The sequence below is a fragment of the Rattus norvegicus genome, chromosome 2 (genome assembly GCF_036323735.1).
Source record: "Rattus norvegicus strain BN/NHsdMcwi chromosome 2, GRCr8, whole genome shotgun sequence".
Classification (NCBI taxonomy): Eukaryota; Metazoa; Chordata; class Mammalia; order Rodentia; family Muridae; genus Rattus; species Rattus norvegicus.
Window position 1 is genome coordinate 115,373,331 of NC_086020.1, and position 20,957 is coordinate 115,394,287.

Here is a 20,957-nt window from a genome sequence, read left to right on the forward strand (position 1 = left end):
GTTAATAGCCTCTTGGGGACTGGAAGAGAAATAACTTCCTTCTCCAGACATCTGGCTGTAGATACTATCAACTACTATTATATATATGCAAATAAAATTACCATTCCATTGGAAAAAAATCTCTCATTTGCTGATCTTAGATTAGTTGAAGGTATTAATGGGTCATATGACGATATACTACTAAAACATACAGTGAGTTTTTCTTTCCTTTAGTTTCCCTGAATTTTTATTCATTGTATTACAGTTTTCTTTTTATTGGATTTTTCCTAATTAAATAATAGAAACTGCATCTAGTCATATTCTACTACATTAATCTCATTTTATCTCGACTTTTAAAAATATCAAGCCACCAGGCTGTGGTGGCTTATGCCTTTAATACCAGCGCTAGAGAGGCAGAGGCAGGCGGAGTTCTATGAGTTCAAGGTCAACCTGGCCTGCAGAACAAGTTCCAAAACAGCCAAAGTTACACAGCCAAACCTTATCTTGACACCCCCCCCCAAAAAAATCAGACTTTAAAATCAATATAAAATGTACTATTTCTATATAAGATAGATATGTTTATTCTGGAGGAACATCACAGGCCAGACCAGATAGAAGGAAAAAGCTGACGCTTCCGGACTCATATATTAAATAACCCAATAAGGTATGGGTTGGATCATCGTTGGTCACAGAATTGCTAGATTTGACCAAACACCAACTGCATGGTGTCTAAATTGCTCTTATCTGTTTGAACAAGGCCACTTACTCACTTCAAATGAGAGCAGGCGATGCCAGAGCGAATCTCATGAAGAGGAAAGGAAGGGTGGAATGAGGGTTTGGTGTCTAGCTAACTGAGCAGTGTGTACCTCTCTCTCTCTCTCTCTCTCTCTCTCTCTCTCTTTCCTTGTGTGTATGTGTACATGTGCATGTGGGTACATGCATGAATGTGTCTGTGTGACTTTGTATAGGTGTATGTTTGTGTGAGAGTGTGTGCTTATGTATACATGTATATATATGTATATATATATATGTATATATATATAGTGCATGCGTCTGTGTGGGCATATGTGTGGCATGTGTATATGTGTGTGTGTGTGAGAGTGTGTGCTTATGTATACATGTATATATATATGTATATACATGTATATATATGTATATATATAGTGCATGCGTCTGTGTGGGCATATGTGTGGCATGTGTATATGTGTGTGTGTGTGTGAGTGTGAGTGTGAGTGTGTGTGAGTGTATGTGTGTGTGTGTGTGAGAGTGTGTGCTTATGTATACATGTATATATATGTATATATATGTATATATATAGTGCATGCGTCTGTGTGGGCATATGTGTGGCATGTGTATATGTGTGTGTGTGAGTGTGTGTGTGTGTGTGTGTGTACGTGCATGTGTTTCTATGTGTGTTTAATGCTTATAGCTATCCTTTGCTCAGCTTCCATAGTGTGCTTTTCTCTTCTCCATCCCAATCTTATCCCCTTTCATCTGACCCCAGAAGTCAAAGCCGGATGTGGCTTTTAAGAGAAATAATTGGCTAAGGTCTATTCTTTTTCCTACCGTCTCTGAGGATGTCATCCTGTGGCTGTTGAGTCTGTAATGTATGTTCTCATTTCTTGATGCTTTTCCCACACTGGACCTGTTGGAGGTGACGTAAGCACACTGATCTTTCTTCAGTAGGACCTAGCTATTAGCAGCTCCTAAAGCCAGACACAGTTCTCAACAGCCAATTGCTCTCGAATAACTCAAAGGACTTGGAGTTTCTATGTGCTAGAGATGAAAGCTGAGGATAATAACAGTCCTGAGCAGCCTGCTTCCCATAAAAGAGGAAAAGTGTTTCCACGAGATGCATTGCTGCCGCAGCCCGAGCGTGCGCAAGACGGACATTCAAATTATTTAAAATTTCTTGGTTACAAAACTTGACCCAAATGTTGAATGTACATAAATAAAATGTTGGGGTTGGGGATTTGGCTCAGTGGTAGAGCGCTTACCTAGGAAGCGCAAGGTCCTGGGTTCGGTCCCCAGCCCCGGAAAAAAAAATGTTTATAGCCACCACCCATGCACGTACTGCTCTGCCCTCTGAATGCGTGAGAACACTGCGACCCTTCTCTTGCTTCTTACTGCTTGTCAGGTTGTAGACCAGACGTTATTTTTTCATTCAGATAATTTATTTCGTGGTCGCTAGATTATCAAAATGATTTTCTGCAAGGAACAATTAGGAGGAATAAATGCAAACAAAATAGAATCATAAACTATTTGTGAATTGATTTTTAATAAATAAACTGAACGTGTTAACACTGGCTGGAAGCGGGGAACGTCTGTGTTCGGCAGGGCCAGACTCTCTGCCAAGTTCTCTGACCGGCGTCATCATTCCATATCTTTGCCCTGTGATCAGTATGTGTCAAAATCCCTCACAGTGACAAATGTGCTGTCCACTTGCATCTGTGGAGAATGTTTTAGCTGCTGAGTGATTATGAATCAAACCCTTGAGCTTAGAGCCCTCACTGCCTCCCAATGCGTTCACATTTGTCGTCTGGCAAGTAAATGTATCTTGACTTTCCTCTGAGATTTTTTTTTATGTGCTGTGTTTGATGAAAGACACTTGCAAATTGGCAGTGGTACCCAGTACGTTGCAGTCTGTAGTTAGCATTAGGAGTTCAGGCATGAAATGAGAGGGCAGGTTCCAGGATAAAGAAGAAAGACAGAGAGCTAACTAGAACATGAATTGTCATTTGAAGAAGTAAACATACAGCGTACCCTTTGTGAGATTTTGGCTTTAGGTTGTGAAATTTGTGGTATTCTGTCTAGCTGTCCCTCTGGGAAAATTCACACCTTTTTACTTCTCCTTTTGAGCTAGACATGTTAGATCTTCTTTTAACCTCGATCTTGTGAAGTGCCTCTCTCTCTCTGTCTTGATGGCTCATTAGGGAAGGAGACGTATGCTTCTCATTGGGGAAGGAGACGTATGCTTCTCATTGGCCTAGCGAAGGAGACGTATGCTTCTCATTGGCCTAGCGAAGGAGACGTATGCTTCTCATTGGCCAGGTGCTTGGATCTGCATTTGCTACCTAGATCCTTGTGTCTACCCCCAAAGCTCTTTGAGACGTGCAGAGTGTGTGTGAAGTACTTTTAGTTGGTATTTCACTGGTAATTCAGTACTCCAAGAAACAAATTAATTTAGCAAGGTGGCCTGAATGTTAGCTGTGTCTGTACAGAATTCTGTAATTCATCGTTCCCAAATAAAATATATGCACTGAGGGAACAACATTTGAGGAAAGTCGCAGGTCAAAGGAGAATCCGTGTGATCACAGACAATAAAAACCAAACTAAGATGAACAGAAAATACTGTCCTTGAAACACGAGTCCTTCAAACACGTCCGTGGGAGGAGGATAAGCGAGCTACATGCATTTGTTAGAGTCTGGCAAGAGCGTGTGTACCTGATTGGGAACCGCCCTTTTATACGATAATATCTATTCCATATGAAATTATCTGACTACACCATAAACTTACTTAAACTCGATCTGTTCAGAACAAACGATCATTATATCAAAATTCCTTGTATATGATATGATCCCCCTTAAAAGTTTGGATTGTCCAGATACTAATTTAACGTAGCATCAGGAAATATAATTTTTACACATTGAACTTTTCCTTCTGGATGACATACATTTTGCTGGAACTGTTCCCTTTGAAGACTTCATGTCCTTTCTTGCTGTCGATTCTTCTCATGGGATAGCCTGGCTCTTGTATTCTTAGTACTTCCGCGTACTGGGTTAGCATGGTCCCCTAAAACTTTCAGTTTCTCATTAATAGCATAGTGTTGTCAACTACATAAAGTCTTGTTTGATTTTCTTATCTCTGTGGGGTATTCTACTACTCAAGTCACATGACTAGGATGTGGCCTAACCGGGTCCCAGTGGAAGAAGTGCACCTAGCTTAGTTTTTCAAATCCATCAATTGTCCGGTTGTTTAGCAAGGAAACCCCACAGTCTCTCTCAGAATCTGTTGCACGTAGACGATTTGGAGTCTTCCCGTGGATTATGTTCTCGGTTAGTGAGAGATCGTTGCCAAAGCAAAGATCTCAAACCTTTCGTGGTCCCGCGTTTGTTCCTTTCAGATGTCGGCTATCGAGAACATGGCGGAAAAACTAGAAAGCTTCAGCGGCCTGAAACCAGAGGCCAGCGAGCTCCTGCAGTCAGTGCCCTCTATGTTCAGCTTCCGGGCTCCTCCCAACACCCTGCCAGAGAACCTGCTGCGGAAGGGAAAGGAACGCTATACCTGCAGGTATGAGGAGCTCGTATACCTACCAGCGGACACCCCCCTTTGTTGTCCGTTTTGCAAATTATTTTTAATTGGATGCCCCAAAGCAGCCATGATAGATCTCAGCTACTTCAAAGTGCTCTTTATTTAACGCTATATAAAAACGGTGGTTTAAAAAAAATTATTGTGAAAAAAGAATTTTAACACTGACCATCTGGTCGTGAGATGTGGAAGTTGTCCAGATCCCATCTACTTGTCTCACTCGGATAGTTAAGACGTTTCTTTCACAGTTAATTCTTTTCAAGCCAACGTAGAATTCTGCATTTATTTGGAATCCAGCATATATTTATCAATTGCCATAGCCCTAAGTTTGAATAAAGCTATTCACAAAGGACGAATGAGGTCCAGAAGTGAGGAAAACTTGTTAACACATTTCTCGGTACTCGTTGGTGAAAGAACAAAACTTCCTTCATGCTTCTACCATGTTTCCTAATCATGCATAAAAACTTCTCAGTTATTTTCAGAAATTTATATCATCTGATTCAAGTACATCAGTTTCTCTACTCTTTGGACAAACTGTCACTTTCTTTCCAAAAAAAAATTCTGTGGAAATACCTTAATGATTGAAATGTTAGGGTCTTGTCTGGTCTGTCACCACTCCTGGAGTTAGGAGAAGTCACTGGGTATGAACTGTAAAATGAGTTGAAACATGTGAAGTATGTGTTTACATCAATCCAGATTCACAAACACTTGCCATTTCCCCCCTCTTCTCTGATCTAGTTTTGTGAGTGTAAAGATATGGAGTTAATCAAATGGAATCGTGGGGGTTATCAGGACTAGTGCCTCTTTTCATAAACCACTTCTTTATGTGTGAACAAATTCAACCAGATCTCCGAAGGTGGCCTTTATGGGTAGAGTTATTTATAACTTTAGAGTGGCTTTGTTGCAAATTGTAAGTGCTAGAGACATGTGCTGCATGCAGAATTAATTAAGCCAAGAATAAGCACATGGACTCTTTGTGCTGTGGTGGAACAGTCAACTGTGCTGACTTTCTCTTGTGAATGTCTTTCCTTCAAAGGTACTGTGGTAAGATTTTCCCAAGGTCTGCAAACCTAACACGGCATTTGAGAACCCACACAGGAGAGCAACCTTACAGGTTTGACAATGGTTTTTCTAAATACCTTGATAACTACTGTAATAGTCAATGTTCATCAAGCCACAGTAGAATTAATAAGAACTAATTAGCTGCATATTAGAATGAATACTAAAATCTGAGTATATCTGCTAGAGTCCAAACTAGGAATGTCTTTTCTTCATCAAATAAGACTTCTTAGTTTTTAGTCTGTAAGATCTAGTATAATTTCTGTTAGCATCGATGTGTTTAGAAGATGTTAGCCACCTTTAAAATCTTTTTATAACTTTAGTTCTCACTATTTTCAACAATCTGTATCATTTCAGTTTACAAAACTTGTAACACTAAAGTCGCTGTCTTTCAAGCCTCCAGTCTCTGCTAGGAACTAACCATCTAAATATATCTGCTTCCTTTGAACAGTTAAGTCATCGTCCATAGATCTCAACAGGGGGTTTAAGAAACAAACACCTTAAACCTCAGAAGAAGAAAAAAATGTTTAGATTTAGAGATTCAACAGATAGAGTCTTCTAGGAAAAGGGCCAGTTCTATCAATAGTCTCTTAGTGTGTTAAATGCTAAAATTAACCAAGCTAGACACAGGGCCCAGGTAACTAAGATCACCGCTTGTAGCACAGTGAACACAGGAGCATGGCTAGTTTTAAAATGCGACTCATTATTTAAAGTGTCATCCTTTGCCCTCAGTGTTAGAATTCAAGTTTGGATTTCACCAAGAATGAGTAGAACGTGTATCTCAAGCAACATTATAGTTTGTCTTTTAAAATTCTTAAGGGGTGTGTTACTAGTATAATTATGCCGGCCTGAACACTCATTTTTTCATTATAATAAACAAATTTATTTTGTTTCAAAGTTATTGTTTATAAACATGATAATGAAATGAAAGGGAGGCAGACAGCATGGCAGTTCACACACCCTGGGGTTTCATTTCACAGGGATTTGGTGCCTCTGGACCTCACAGTCACCTTTAGTCAGGTGTGCACATCTACTCTCCTACACTTACATTTAGTGAAATTCGTGAATCTTAAGAGGAGAGAATGGAAAATGGGAAGGCCTGTGCTCATTCAAAGAAAGTTGTCCTTTTAGAAGAAACTCAGGAACTTTGTGTTTTCTTAAGTCCTTTGCTTGTACTAAGGAATGTCCCTTCCACTTTATATGTGACAAAGTAAATTTGGTAAAGCAGATCTATAATCTATACAACAGCGGGTGATGTTAGGTATCCCTCCCCTTTAGAGAATATTCCTAAAGGTTTGTGCATTCCCACCCAATATGGCTGAGCGCTGTCCCGGGCTGCAACTGTGGTATCATGTCCCGTCCATTCTGTGCCTCCTGCTTTGGACACACTGCCGCTGTACATGTGGTTAAAAAGACACCACCTGGAATGTGCATAGCTGGAAATCTCAAGTCATTTGTTCACCTCTTCCATTTTACAAATGGAGGAAAATAAGAAATCAGATCTTGAGGTGTGGTGACTGTGTTCTGTGAAGTTCAGTTCCCAGGCTGGACTTTCTATTTTGAGCTTTTACCTCATATCAGATTTCAAAGCTTTTATTTTTTTTTTTTTATTTTTGGCTCCTATTGTCATGAAGGCTAGCGTTAGATAATTTATGCATCATTTTGTTAATTAATTATTTTTATTTATTAACATCCCGAACACTGCCACCCCTTCCTCAGAGTCCCTCCCCTGATCCTCTGAGAGGGTAAGGCCTCCGTGGGTATCCGCCCACCCTGGCATATTGAGTGTCTGCCAGATTAGGCACATCCTGGCCCACTGAGACCAGACAAGGCAACCAGGAAGACTGGGCTGCCTGTCTGCTACAGATGTGCCCAGGGCCTCGATCCAGCCCATGTATGCTCTTTGGTTGGTGGTTCAGACTCTGCGAGCTCCCGGGGGTCCAGGTTAGTTGACTCTGTTGGCCTTCATGTGGGGTTCCCATCCCCTTCAGGCCCTTTAATCTTTTCCCCATCTCTTCCATAAGTGTCCCTGACCTCTTTCCAATATTTGGGCTCTAAGTATCTGCATCTGTTTTAGTTCTTAAGAGGTTTGGAAACACAAGCTTGATTTGAGCTGTCATTTAAATGCCAGCTCATACACTGGAATACAAGTCTCCTGGAATTGCAGTCTTCTATAAGTTCCTATTCCTACGCCAAGCCTTAGTTTGGTTTCCCAGTCTACAGGCCTGGTGCTGTATCTTCTAATGCATTCGCAACACTGTGTCTGTATTTACTTTCCAGATGCAAATACTGCGATAGATCATTCAGTATTTCCTCCAACCTGCAGCGACACGTGCGCAACATTCACAACAAGGAGAAGCCATTTAAGTGTCACCTATGTGACAGATGCTTTGGTCAACAAACCAATCTTGACAGACACCTGAAGAAACACGAGAACGGGAACATGTCTGGTGAGTCCTCGGTTGGTCTTATGGGGAAAAGATGACTTACGTTTTGCACTGTGTAATTTCGCCTTCCATTCCATTTTGACGCTAAAATCTGATAGCCTTCTGGAAGTTCATACCACAGTTCCCTTGGGGTTTTGAAACACGTGAATAAGGCAGCCACTCACGAGCATGACGGTGAGACTCCATGGTCTTGTTTAGGTTTTATTTCCATCCAGCTGGGTTTATCTCAACAGGCAATCTCACGTAAAGACAGACATGACCTAGAGTCTGCACAGATACATGGCTTGGAATTTCCTAAATTGGAAAGAATTCTCTTTCCACCTATTCACAGAACATGGATTCTAAATGTGACAGAATCCCTGAAATTAACCTAGAAATCCTGGCCTCTGGGATAATTTTATATAAGACTAGGGATTGGAAGTGAATGTAATCAGAGAAACATGCAAAGGAAGAAAATATCTTCCATTTTTGTCTCACATTTTTATCTCATATTAAGTAACCAGCAACTCCACTACAAACCCCAGCGTTCCTTCTACTGCTTGTGTTTAACAGATCCGACTCTAGATCTTTGCTTTCAAAGTTAGACAAGCAGCCAGGATCTAGCGTTCGTCTGCTGGTATAGAGGTACATAGACAACCTGAAATTGTTTAAGGGTCAAGGAACTGGATTGGGAGGATGGTGAGTGAATCCTGAGGTCCGGAAAGGGGAGATTCAGAGAAGGAAAAAGAAACAGATTTATAGAGCCAAATCACTTTTCTTGAATAAATTATTTTGTTGATTCTTTTCAGCTGTAAGCAACACTGTGCATGATCTTGAATGGTAACAATGTACACTATTTATCTCCCTCAAAGACAGCAACCTAATCCTAGTTTTAAAGTGTTAGACTATAGGTCTAGAAGTCTAATCCAAGGAGGAAAACTAGCTAAATATTCTATGTACCAAATTATCTATATAATCTGATCAACATTATTTCAGAAAAAATAGGAAGTTAGAAAATGTGACTAGTGGGGTGCCCAGGTATGACTTGGGGTAGAGCAGTTACTTGGCATGAGCTGGGCTCTTGAGTTTGATCTTCAGTTCTGGAAAACAAAACAAAACCAACCAAAACACTTGTTGAATGCTTGATTTTGATTTTTAACCAAATAAATTCTTTAAGACAACGGAAAGCACTAACTTCCCCTTGTCCTATGGATGGTGACAATAACTGAGTAAATTGTAGGTACATTGTGGGAATACACAAGCAGTATAAAGCCTGTGTTTGCACAAGACATAGCCGTACATGAAGTGCTTACAGCAGTGTGTTTATGCAAACCAGTGCAACAGTTCTGTAACACAGGTTTACACGACTTTAGTTTTCTTAGGAAGCTGAGTAACATCCTATGAAAGTCAGACCCATTATTGGCCTCTGAGCTGTTTCTGAGTCTACTGCCAGCTTCTTGTAACAAATCACAGTAATCACAGTAACAAACCGCCAGGGGCGGTTTCATCCCTTCACTTTCTCACACAACTAAGCCCAGCAACAGCAGATCTGTGCTGGTTACAACCGGTACTGAGTGTGGTGTGTGACTGCAGAATCATTATGTAACATTTCTATCATATCTTATCCTATCTTCTTATACAAGTAAACATACTCCAGGGCTCCAAAAGATAAAAACGAGGGAGTGAGAGGAGTGACTTTTTAATTCCTGGTCTTAGAGTCTCAGAACACTCTCTAGAGGCTCTGTGATGAGTGTGAGCGTTGCAGCTACTCGTCCTCCCTCACGTTGAAAAGGGCAAGTTTTAAGACATGGTACTGCTCGTGTCATGCGGAATGGAGTGCTAAACAGGTTGCCATAGCAATGCTAGCAGCCATCTTCTCACAAAGGCTATCTCTGTCACTCAGGTACAGCAACATCCTCGCCTCATTCGGAGCTAGAAAGCGCAGGTGCCATCCTGGATGACAAAGAAGATGCTTACTTTACAGAGATCCGCAATTTCATCGGGAATAGCAACCATGGGAGCCAGTCTCCTCGGAACATGGAGGAGAGGTAAAGCAATGCTTGAAGACATTTGCGTACTCATGTGCCCAGGCCTACAGTTATTGCTGCTGCTGGTGGCTGGTGCTTTTTCGAATGCCTAGTAAATGGTTATGTAATCTGTTACACATACTAGCTAATTAATATTTTTTCTTTATCATGTGTATGTGGTGGACCTGTGTGTATGTTTACATGTGTATGGGTTCCCATGTATGCACGTGTGTGTGTACATGTGTACATATGCTGTGGAAACTCATTCATCTCCCCCAATCATTTTTCCACCTTATTCATTGAGGCAATGCCTCTCAGGCAAACCCACAGCTCATTGTTAATTGCTAGTTTTGCTAGCCAGCTTGTTCCCAGCATCCTTAGTCTCTGTCTTCTGTGCCCCCCAGTCCACCCAGCATTTATGTGGGTTTGGGGGAAAACAACTTTTGTTGTCTTGATTAGACAGCCAATGCTTTAAGTGCTGCACCATCTTTCTCTAGCTCCGTATTAGTTCATTTAATTGTCACAATGGCCTCGTGAAAGTGACTGCCACATTGTCAGCAGAGGACTGGAGGCATCAGTGGTTGATGACTTGCCAGAAATCGTGTAAATAGCTGATGAGGTGTAACCTGGGCGATTTGTTTTGCAGCCTATTTCACTACCTGGCAGTTCTGCTTACCTTGGCAGGTAAATAAAAATATTTTAACAGAAATATTAAACAACAGAAGGAAACTCACAACAAGAAGTCAACTGAAGCCCTGGTCATTCATTGTTATCCTTTACTATATATCATGTGGCATTAATAGATAACCCATGACATTCCTTTTTGTGTCTCCATCTTGCCTATATCTCTTTTTATATATCAGGGTTGACTTGCATACGGAGTACACATTGATTAGTCCAATATGTTTTGCCCAAAAGCTATTTGAAATGTCCAATTATTCATCTGTGTCTTATTATTAATTATTACTCTGGAACAGGCAGGAGTACTAGCTTTAGTGAACATAGCTGTGCTCGACCTAGTATCAACACCCGTTCAAGCAGGGTAATAGAGGAGAGGCTAATGCTGCTGGTAATCACTCACTCATCTGCACTTGACTGTGTATGCGAAGTTAATGAAATGGCCTTTTGTCCAACCTTTTCTTATACATAATATTACTTTTCATTAAGTTATAACTAAATATGTGGTATTGAAGAACTAGGCTTCTCTGACCATAGCCTATTAATTTTGAATATTTTAAGTATCATGAACTTAATGGATGAGGTGTCTATGACTTTTGAACAGAGAAGGGTTATTGTGCTGGGTCCTTAATCTCATAGGCTGGTAAAATCCTTTTAGATTGTGTTTCAAGGAAGTTCACTTCAGATAACAAATGCTCTAACCAAAATAAGAGCGAAACGAGCACACGTTCTAGTTCTTTATTTTGTGTAACTGTAGCTAAGGGAAGGTGAAAGAAGAATGCTTTTAGGCATCTCAGAAGTTGTAAGAAGCAGAGCATCTCCTAGTTGGACCGCTCCCTCCACTTGCCTCTCTCTATGTGTATGTGTGATCAAGAAAGTGCCGTTGTTCGACAGAACAAAATGGTGCTAGTCATACACATTATATACGCCTTAAAGTCTGATTTGGCGATGCAAATAAGAAATATTAGATCACCATTTGGGTTCTGAAAAGTCTATTCAAATGTGAGAGCTCAGAACTGGTGATTTTTGAGGCTGCACAGCTGCGGCATCTGGCTTCAACATGTCTAAACGTGGACGTAGAGCTGAGTCACCCGACTTTCCCAGTCTCGGCAGTCATCAGGCTACTTTTGATGAATAATTTACCCCAATAAATTGCCATATTTGAAAGCATAATTAACAAATAGGTTTTCTTAATCACACTGGCTTTTGTTGTTTTTGGTTTTCATCCACGGACGGACTCTTTTGTTCTTTTACTTTCATTTTCTCGCTTTTTTTTTTATTTAAAAAAATATCAGTTTTCATCCATTCAAGCTAGCAAGTTGGCAGTGTATCTGAAAACTAATAGTTTATGTCTGTGAAAAATATGTTTTCATCAGTCTTAAGAGGTTGTATAAAATGTACAGTAATGATGTTACTTTTTCTGGTCAAATACATTTGTACTTTAACACTTGTGTCATATCCAAGGTTTTTTCATACATGTATCAGTTCAATTCTGGGAAATCTGAACCTTAAGTTTGACAGATTTCGATGTGGGAATTGCCACATATGCTTTCTGCTCTTTTGTGAACTGAAAAATCGCTTCACGTCATGGGGAAGCTCCCTATTTACAACAGTAACTAAAGACCCCGTTTCTGATACAGTAACTAGATAGAGGAGCATGGTAACAAAGCATCTGGAGGAACCTAGGGATTAGATACATGGGTGCCTATGAGGGTTTGTGTCTTAACAAACTTTCTGAGCCTGATCACCTTCCCTGTTCATGTATGTTTCAAAGGCACCTCCTTCTTTTAAAGCATTTATAATTATGTTATATTTCAGAGTCTTATAACAGATCATATCCAATGTTTGTTTATATCACCCCATCATTCTATCTTCATGCATGCCTACAAATTCCATAGGTGGAATTTGTATAGTAAGTTGCACTTTAGTCAACTATTGCAGTTCTTGCAAAGGTAAACAGAAATGCTATGAAGGACATTTTAAGTTGAAAAGTGATTCTTTGCATTGTTAGCTGTGGCTGCTAAGACAGTTTCAAAAGCTGTTAGCTCATTTAACTTCCTAGTTGATTTACCCTCTCTGTGTTTTCTTGGAAAACAAAGGACTCTTTTGCTGTTAGACAATTTAGGATCATTTAGAAGGAGTCAAGATAAGTGGGCTCTCAATAACTCTAGGCTTGAGTATGGTGTCCAAGGGAAGAATATCACAAGTGTCAGCCAGGAGCTGTGAATACTCATGACTCCTTGGCAGTCCCTTTCGCATTGTCTTTGGAGTCTTGGATTCAGTGTGTGTGTGTGTGTGTGTGTGTGTGTGTGTGTGTGTGTGTGTGTGTGTGTATGTGTGTGTGTTTAAGCTGTTGTCTGTCATCATTGTTCAGGGATCTGTGTTTTCTAGAAATCAATTACTTTAAATGGTGGGTACTTAAATGGTAATTATGTACATTATGCAGAGAAAACATTCATGTGCTTTTATATTGCACATACCATATCATTTATCAGCAGTGATAAGAAATCAGAGACGGGGGTTGTTTTTCTGTTCTGCCAGAGGCTGCATTTGTAGTCCAAATAATCATCCAATTATTTTTTTTCTTTGCTCGCCCCTTTGTGAAATTACATTATTTTCCCAAGGTTGCAGCGAGGCACACACAGTACTAATTTCTTTTGTAAGCGTTGAATATTTAAACTGTTGTTAGGGAGATGGACTAACTGCATGTTTAAAAATCAAGCCAGTAATTGATCCGTTTACTCTTTATGCTCTTGAAAGGATGAATGGCAGTCACTTCAAGGATGAAAAGGCTTTGGCGACCAGCCAAAATTCCGATTTATTGGATGACGAAGAAGTAGAGGATGAGGTGTTGCTGGATGAGGAGGATGAAGACAATGATATTCCTGGAAAACCCAGAAAGGAGCTGGGGGTAACTAATTTAGATGAGGAAATCCCTGAGGATGACTATGAGGAAGCCGGTGCCCTGGAGATGAGTTGTAAGGTGTCCCCCGTGAGGTGAGTGCCTTGCAACTTGGCAAGCCAAGCGACAGACTTACCTTGCATGGGAGATTGGTACGAGTTTCTCCTACTCTGCTCCGCTCAGCTACTGGGAGAAAGTGTTAGATTATGAGGAATTTGTGAAGTAACAAACCATGAAAGTTCAATTTGACTTGGGAAAGGCACACACAGTGCATCGGTTTTACATAGAGGAAAGCGAGGAGGCAGGGAACAGGATTCGCAAGCATGTAAATGCATTAGTATCTGTGGAACTCCGGAGGCCCCAAGGCAGGAAGGATGGGTGACAATGGCACAAGTACTTAATTTTGAGATTCTATATATGAAGTTCAGAGAAAATAGATACTTCATCATGGCTGAGTCCACTCAATTATCTACCACAATCGTAACTCAGACTTTTAAGATCAATTTTACAGATGATAGATTTTTTTAATTGGAAAGACTCAACCAGTAGTTAAAGTTAAGGGAATATTATATTTCTGTGATAATAAGGTATCCTGACAGAATATTTTTTATAATGGACTTAACTTTAAAAGAAGTTTTCAAGTGTATGACTTCCGTTCCCACACATTGTGGACTTAATGTGTCACTGACTTTACTTCTGATATATGCTTGGCTGTAGTCAATAAAAGTGTTAAAGGAAGTATTGATCAAGATATGGTATTTGTAAATATTTTTAAACTAGCAATTATTGCATGCTACCTGATGCAACAAATGCAGCATGAAGTTTGACAGCTGTTAAGGTAACATTGAAAATGACTTGATGAGACAAAGAGAAAAACTGCCTAAGAAAACCCAATTTCTGTGCTTTCCCATTGGTTCATTTTAGGTATAAAGAGGAAGACTATAAATCTGGCCTTTCTGCTCTAGATCACATAAGGCACTTCACAGATAGCCTCAAAATGAGGGAAATGGAAGAGAATCAATACACTGACGCTGAGCTGTCCTTTGGTTCTTCTCATGTGCCAGAGGAGCTTAAACAGCCGTTACACAGAAAGTCCAAATCACAGGTACAGACTCTGCTGTAGCCCACACCATGGGACCCTGCATGCAAGCGTGCATACCTTTGACAAACATAGGCAGACATGGTCACCTTGCGGCATTCTTGAAGCCAAGTAGATGTGGGTGCTTTGTTGATGATGTTCCTGGTTTTGCTCTGCCAATGACCAATGCCAAAATTAACAAATGAAACCATTGACACGTAAACTGTATTCTGCCCCGAAACTTCCACGACAAACCTGACCCTGCCATGAGTTTACTGTTAGTTTTTTTTTTCCTTCTGCTTTGAGAGTTCACACAACTTAGCTTTCAAATTCTCTCATTAGCTCAGAATTGTTTTCTGACCATTTCAGATCTTTGGCTTCTGTTGGCATACTTGTGTTCTGAAACAATTATTTCCTCTTTACTACACCTAGTGAATTCTTATGTTTAGTTCATTTATTATCCATCAGAAAATGAGCTCCAGAGTTTAGGGTTAAACTGAGGCCATAAATAAAAAAGATCTGCACCAACTTAGGGACAGATCTGGAAATAAAGCCTGTGAGTTTGTACTGAGTGAAATGAATTACTCCCAACTCTGGAAATCATTCCAACAGATGATCCACAAACACCAACAAAAGAGCTTCAGTTCTTTTGTTAAAAGATAAAGGGAGCCAGTTGCTAAATTTTTTTTATGACACCTATACTCAACTGAATGTTTATTCAGGCCATTTTAAAAGGACAAGTAAATCTTTTTTTTTTCTTTTTCTCTCTCACACTGTTGAATTGTGTGGTTCACTTAGAACATTTTGGAGGTAGCATGGCATTCACAACAATTGGACCATATTAGCATGTATGTTTTGATAGTTTCCTATTCTTTGAGATGTTTGTTTTGGGTTGGTCTTAACAGTGATAGAGTAAAATCTGTGCTAAGATGATGTGATTGCTGATCATGGTGTCACTATGACTATAGATGTGGGGCACATTATGGCAATAGGATAATATAAATCATTTGCAATACATTCAATAAAAGTATTGATATTATGTGTGGAAATAGAAAAATGATATTACTTCAAAAATGGATGCAGACAGTCATCATTGCATAGTGGGTTTCTACAGCTTATATCATCCTGGCAGAATCATGTAGATTATGGATGAACCCTATTTCCTCCTTGTGAGAGAAGGGTGGGAAAGTTCTCTCTTTTTGTTCTATGACACAATGGGCTAAATGTGGCTTCTCAATTTCTAGTGTTAACATTAAGCCATCCAGAGCTACTTAGAGCTATCTGTAAGAGGTGGTGGCTTCAACAAATCCCTTGTTTTCCGCCAGAGATCGCCAGAGGATCCAAGCTTTCTTTCTTTTAGTTCTTCTACTCCAAAGTACTGTAAAACATATTCTAGCCATCAAAACTATCCAATACAGAAGAATGAAAAGGTTTTAGGATGAAGAGACAACAGCTCTGGCATGCCTCTAAGGACCCACGTTTTGAGGTCAATGTCCTGCCTAGATATGGCCTCAGCTAGCATCACAATAAATACAGACATGTGTAACCTAGCTGGTGTTTGTTACATATATGTATATATTTATATACATATATATATGTTATTTACATATGTGTTATAAACTAAATTGATCATGAATCCCTTTATTCATTCACTTGTCATTTATTCATCCATTTTGTGGTTTAGCAAGTTGTCTCCTTCGTTCTGGAGAACGGGGCAGCATCCCCATGTTTCAGTTGCTATCTGAGTACCAAGGAACACACACTTTGAGTTGTATTTTTAAAAATAGTTTCCTGGTGCTTTTCTCAAGCATGCATGTGTGTGTGTGTGTGTGTGTGTGTGTGTGTGTGTATGTGTGTGTATGTGTGTGTGTGTGTGTGTGTGTGTGTGTGTGTATTTCCATGTGGGGAGGTTTAATGAGAGAAGCAGAGTAGAAGGGGGGGAGGAACAACGGCCAGCCATGAGCACATGGAGGAAGGGGGAGGGGATGGGGGAGAGAAGGGACAGGGAAGAGGGCACAGAGCAGAGAAGAGTAAGGGCAAGAGCAAGAGCAAGTGTTTATATATTAACTCTGTAATTTTTATAGTAATTGAATCCAAAAGTCATTGATTGGCAAAATAATGACTTTATCTTGCTGTGGGAATTTCCTTGAGGAAAATTATATTCTAAAACAACTAATATCCTAATAGTTACCAATTTGCATGGAATATATTGAATTGAGTTTCATGTTTCCTCTCTAATCACTGGAGACAATACTATTCTATTTAATAGTTGTCTCTTTGTATAAGGAAATTAAAACTCAAGAGTACAGTGACTTCTCCAAGGTCACCATGAAGTACCAGTAGTCTCTATGCTCTGTCCTTAATTCTTTAGTTATTTAGCACAGGGCCTGGCAACAAAGTTCATGGTTAAGGAATATTAGTTAAATAAACACTGAGGTTTTTGTGCCAACTCAGAGGGCAAATCTCATATATAAAATCAAATGTGGCTCAGTCATTAAAATATTTGCTTTGCAAGCATGAGGACAGGGGCTCAAATCCCAGAACTCATGGAAAGAAAGCCAAATTAGTGGGTGGAGAATCTCTGATGTCCATAGGCCAGCCAGCTAGCCTAGTTGGTGAGAGTTCCAAACCAGGGAGAGATCAGGTTTCAAAACATAACATACCTGATGAACAGCATCCAGTCAATGCGACCTTTGGTTTTTACATAGACATATGTGCTCATGTGTATATGTAACTCTCATGTGCAGGCCTGTGCATATGCACACACACACACACACACACACACACACACACACACACACACACAAATAAGCCAAATATGTGCATTGAGAGCAATGACCCAGCAAATCAAGATCAGCCCTTAATCTAACGAAATGCACAGTGAGAGCAGAAACCACAGGCTGGCCACATGTCTCAGCAGGACTCCCCGAGATGAACCTGCTGAACAACAGAGGCATTCGCCTTTGTTTACAGATCCTGGAATGTCTTTGGCAGGACTTTAATGATTCCACTTCAACAGCATTTTGACAAGCAAGTTTAGCAATGGATGAGACCCACAATAGCAAATCAACAGTGAAAAGTTCACTCACAAGTCAAGACCAAACACTTCATTTGAATATTTTGCTTGGCAGTGGTGAGGGGATCTCGGAACAGTTATTTAGAACTTGGCATGGTCACAGGGAAGAAAGTGTCCCTCCTGTCAGAGCACTTCTGTGCACCGTCTGCTTGGCGGCGGAGTCATGAGTAAGGGTTGCTCGGATGTTATTGGGTCCTTGTGCTTTGTTTTCTTTCTTGGTGGAACTTCCCTGGACTCTCTTATTCTCAAGGGTGTCAGGTGTCCACAGGAGGTATTTTAAGCACAAGGTAGAACTTGAGAAAGGACACGAGATTGAAAGTTTGGCAGAAATAAGCCCTAGTTGTATATTACCTGGGAGCGGTCATTTACCTTCCAAAGTCGGGGTTACAAGGTACAAGCGTCAGAGCATTTCCTACCTAAGTCTGGCTAAGGTGAGCACTGATTTCATGCCATTCGGATAAAAAGGGCACAGCCCCACTTCCAGATAAGCTCATGAAGTGTGCTTCAGTCTAGTCTCTCATGCATGTCTAATATTTGTGGATTATCTTACTTAAATTAGATCTGCTGTTTTTGTCCAAGTGCCACTCACCGAATCTCTCCCCTTCATTCCAGGCATATGCTATGATGTTGTCACTGTCTGACAAGGATGCCCTCCATCCCACCTCCCACGGTTCCTCCAACGTGTGGCACAGCATGGCAAGAGCTGCAGCGGAATCCAGTGCCATCCAGTCCATAAGCCATGTATGACATTGTCAAGGTTGACCAGAGTGGGACCAAGTCCAACGGCAGCACGTCTCTTTCATACAGAACTATTTACAAGACTGCTGAGCAGAATGCCTTATAACCCTGAAGGGTCACGCATTTAAAGTCCGGTGACCTTAAACTGAACGAGTAAAGAAAGAGAGAGAGAGAAAGAGAAAGGAAGCTATTTATTCTCAATATTTTGTTTTGCACAGCCAAGGCAGCTGCTGACTTCTGGAGGATCAATTCATCTAAAAGTGATTGGAGGCGAAAGAAAACCTCACTGGGGAAGGCACCTTTCGCTCTCCTGCCGCAGGGCATGGGTGGGTGAGAGGAGCAGTTTAGATGGCAGCATTGACATCAACGGACACTTCATAGAAATCAAACTCTACAAGATCACCTGATCTGATCGGGAACAGTGGCTTTTAACTACCAGATTTAAATTTTTTTTTCCTTTTTAAAGCTTTGTGTAATTTAACCCTTTGAAGACGGAAGTAGTCAGAAGAAATGCACAATGATTATAGGAAGTGATAGCAGGAGTTTTTGTCACCCCCTCCCCACCCTTTACCTTTGGCCTTCTTAAGTACATCGTTTAAAATTAGGGACAAGAAGGGTATATTGTAAACTATGGATTCTCATGCTCAGAGAGGTGTTAAGTCGGTGACGTGTCCTGTTCATCACCAGTACCGCTGTACCACTAATGCAATGTTTGCCAAATCCTTGTAATGACATCTTAATTTTAGACAATCATGTCACTGTTTTTAATGTTTCAATATTTTTTGTGTGTGTTGTGTGTACCATGTATTTATTTGTTGGCAAACTATGGTTTGTTGATCAAAAAAGAGCACTGTTCCTGTCAGCCACTATTTTATGATGTCTGAGGCATACCCTCTCTGAATTCCAAGGACCAAGGTGAGCCGTCCTGTGTGTGGGAGTGCCCAATAGTGTTTGGCTTTTCTTAACATTCCTTCCTTTTGGTTGTTGTTGTTTTGTTTTCCTTTTTAATGAACTAAATGCAATTAGATGCAACTTAGTTTTTGTAATACTGAGATCGATTCGATTGTATAAATGATTCTAGTTTCTTTCACGGAAGCATGATCCTTCTGATTAAGAACTGAACCCCATATTTTATGCTGGTTGTCTGCAAGCTTGTGCGATGATGTTATGTTCATGTTAATCCTATTTGTAAAATGAAGCATTCCTGACCTTATGTTAAAAAAAAGAGAGAGAAGTAAATAACAGACATTATTCAGTTATTTTGTCCTTTACGGAGAAACCAGATTTCTTTTTTTTTCCATTTTGTTTGTAATCTCATTTGGAAATAATTGGCAAGTTGAGGTACTTTCTCCCAATGCTTTGTACAATATAAACTGTTATGCCTTTCAGTGCGTTACTGTGGGAGGAGCAACTAAAAAAAAAAAATAAAGACTTCCAAAAAAGACGAAAATAGTGACTCCCCTGTGTGCTGCTTTTTGTTCTCAGGCGATTTTAGTTCCCTTCTGGCATCCAAATGATCTAAAGATACAATGTTTAAGACCCCGATGCCCTAACAGATTTGCAGAATGTAAGCATGTTTGTAAGGTTATGAGATGACACAGTGATAGATCCTAGCCAGCAATGCGTTCTGCTGCTTGTGGTGAACTTTAGTCACAGTGCAAAGTCAAGACCTGTAGGCTCCACTTCCCAGCTCTGGCTTTCCTCCAGGTCTGCATGCAACACCCATTGTAATCAGGACAGAGAGCAGCTTGCAACATTTCTCTTTTTCTCTGGCTGGTATATGTGTTCCAGGTATAAACCCAGAGATTTACTACATGCACTAGACAAGCAGGGTAACCCTGAATTATAAACCCTACCTTTGGTTTTGCTTAGAGAAATATTGACACTATTGAAATTCACAAGCACAGAAGCACCATTCATTTTCCCCTAGGTCCTTTTTATTTTTTATATATTTGTAAGTATATCTAATCTTATCTATCATCTATCTAGCTATCATCTTTCATCTATCTATCTATCTATCTATCTATCTATCTATCTATCTATCTATCTATCATCTATCTAGCTATCATCTATCATCTATCTATCTATCTATCTATCTATCTATCTATCTATCTATCTATCTATCTATCTATCTATGTGTGATGTACATTCCTGGTACCCTAGGTGATTAGAAGATGGCATCAGGTAACCTAGAACTTGAATTCTAGATAGTTGCAAGACTTCTTTTGCGGGTACTGGGAACTGAACCCAGGTCTACTGACAGAAAAGCAAGTGTTTTCTCCTATGGTTCTTTCAAATGTTTTTGCCCAGATTCAAAATATCATTATAAAAAATAACAAAATCATTGTATATTGTGACAAGTTCTTCATTTATATGTTCGATATAACATAGTTTCCTCAAATCTTCAATATTGTTAAAAACTTGGGCTCTTCTGTGGCCATCAGTACAAGTCAAGATGTGTTAACTGTCATACACATCCTCACTCCTGGGAGCTCAGGGCCACATGTGCAAGCTGTGAAGGGAGAAGAGATCAAGCCTCTCATGAGATAAAAATCAAGGATTTCAGGATGCTTCTTACATTTAATTCTGATTTACTAAAGTGGCTCATTCAAATATTTGGCCATATACAGGATTTGATGTAGCAAATTTGAAGAGTTAACACGACCTGTGCACATCCATCTGGAT

General features: G+C 40.1%; 1 protein-coding gene across 17 annotated transcripts in view; it reads left to right on the forward strand.

Moving 5' to 3' along the window:
* Positions 1–19,722, forward strand: part of Mecom (MDS1 and EVI1 complex locus) — a 555,238-nt gene extending 535,516 nt beyond the window's left edge. For 11 of the 17 annotated variants that reach the window (XM_039101971.2, XM_039101975.2, XM_063281554.1 and 8 more), the window contains 7 exons: positions 4,104–4,270; positions 5,325–5,402; positions 7,628–7,797; positions 9,677–9,821; positions 13,239–13,475; positions 14,305–14,485; positions 18,147–19,722. In XM_039101971.2, coding sequence (XP_038957899.1) covers positions 4,104–4,270; positions 5,325–5,402; positions 7,628–7,797; positions 9,677–9,821; positions 13,239–13,475; positions 14,305–14,485; positions 18,147–18,281 — 1,113 coding nt within the window. In that variant the 3' untranslated portion in view covers positions 18,282–19,722. The remainder of the gene's footprint in view (positions 1–4,103; positions 4,271–5,324; positions 5,403–7,627; positions 7,798–9,676; positions 9,822–13,238; positions 13,476–14,304; positions 14,486–18,146) is intronic. The other 6 variants (XM_039101974.2, XM_063281551.1, XM_063281555.1 and 3 more) reach the window with 1 other exon arrangement.
* The last annotated feature ends 1,235 nt before the right edge of the window (positions 19,723–20,957 follow it).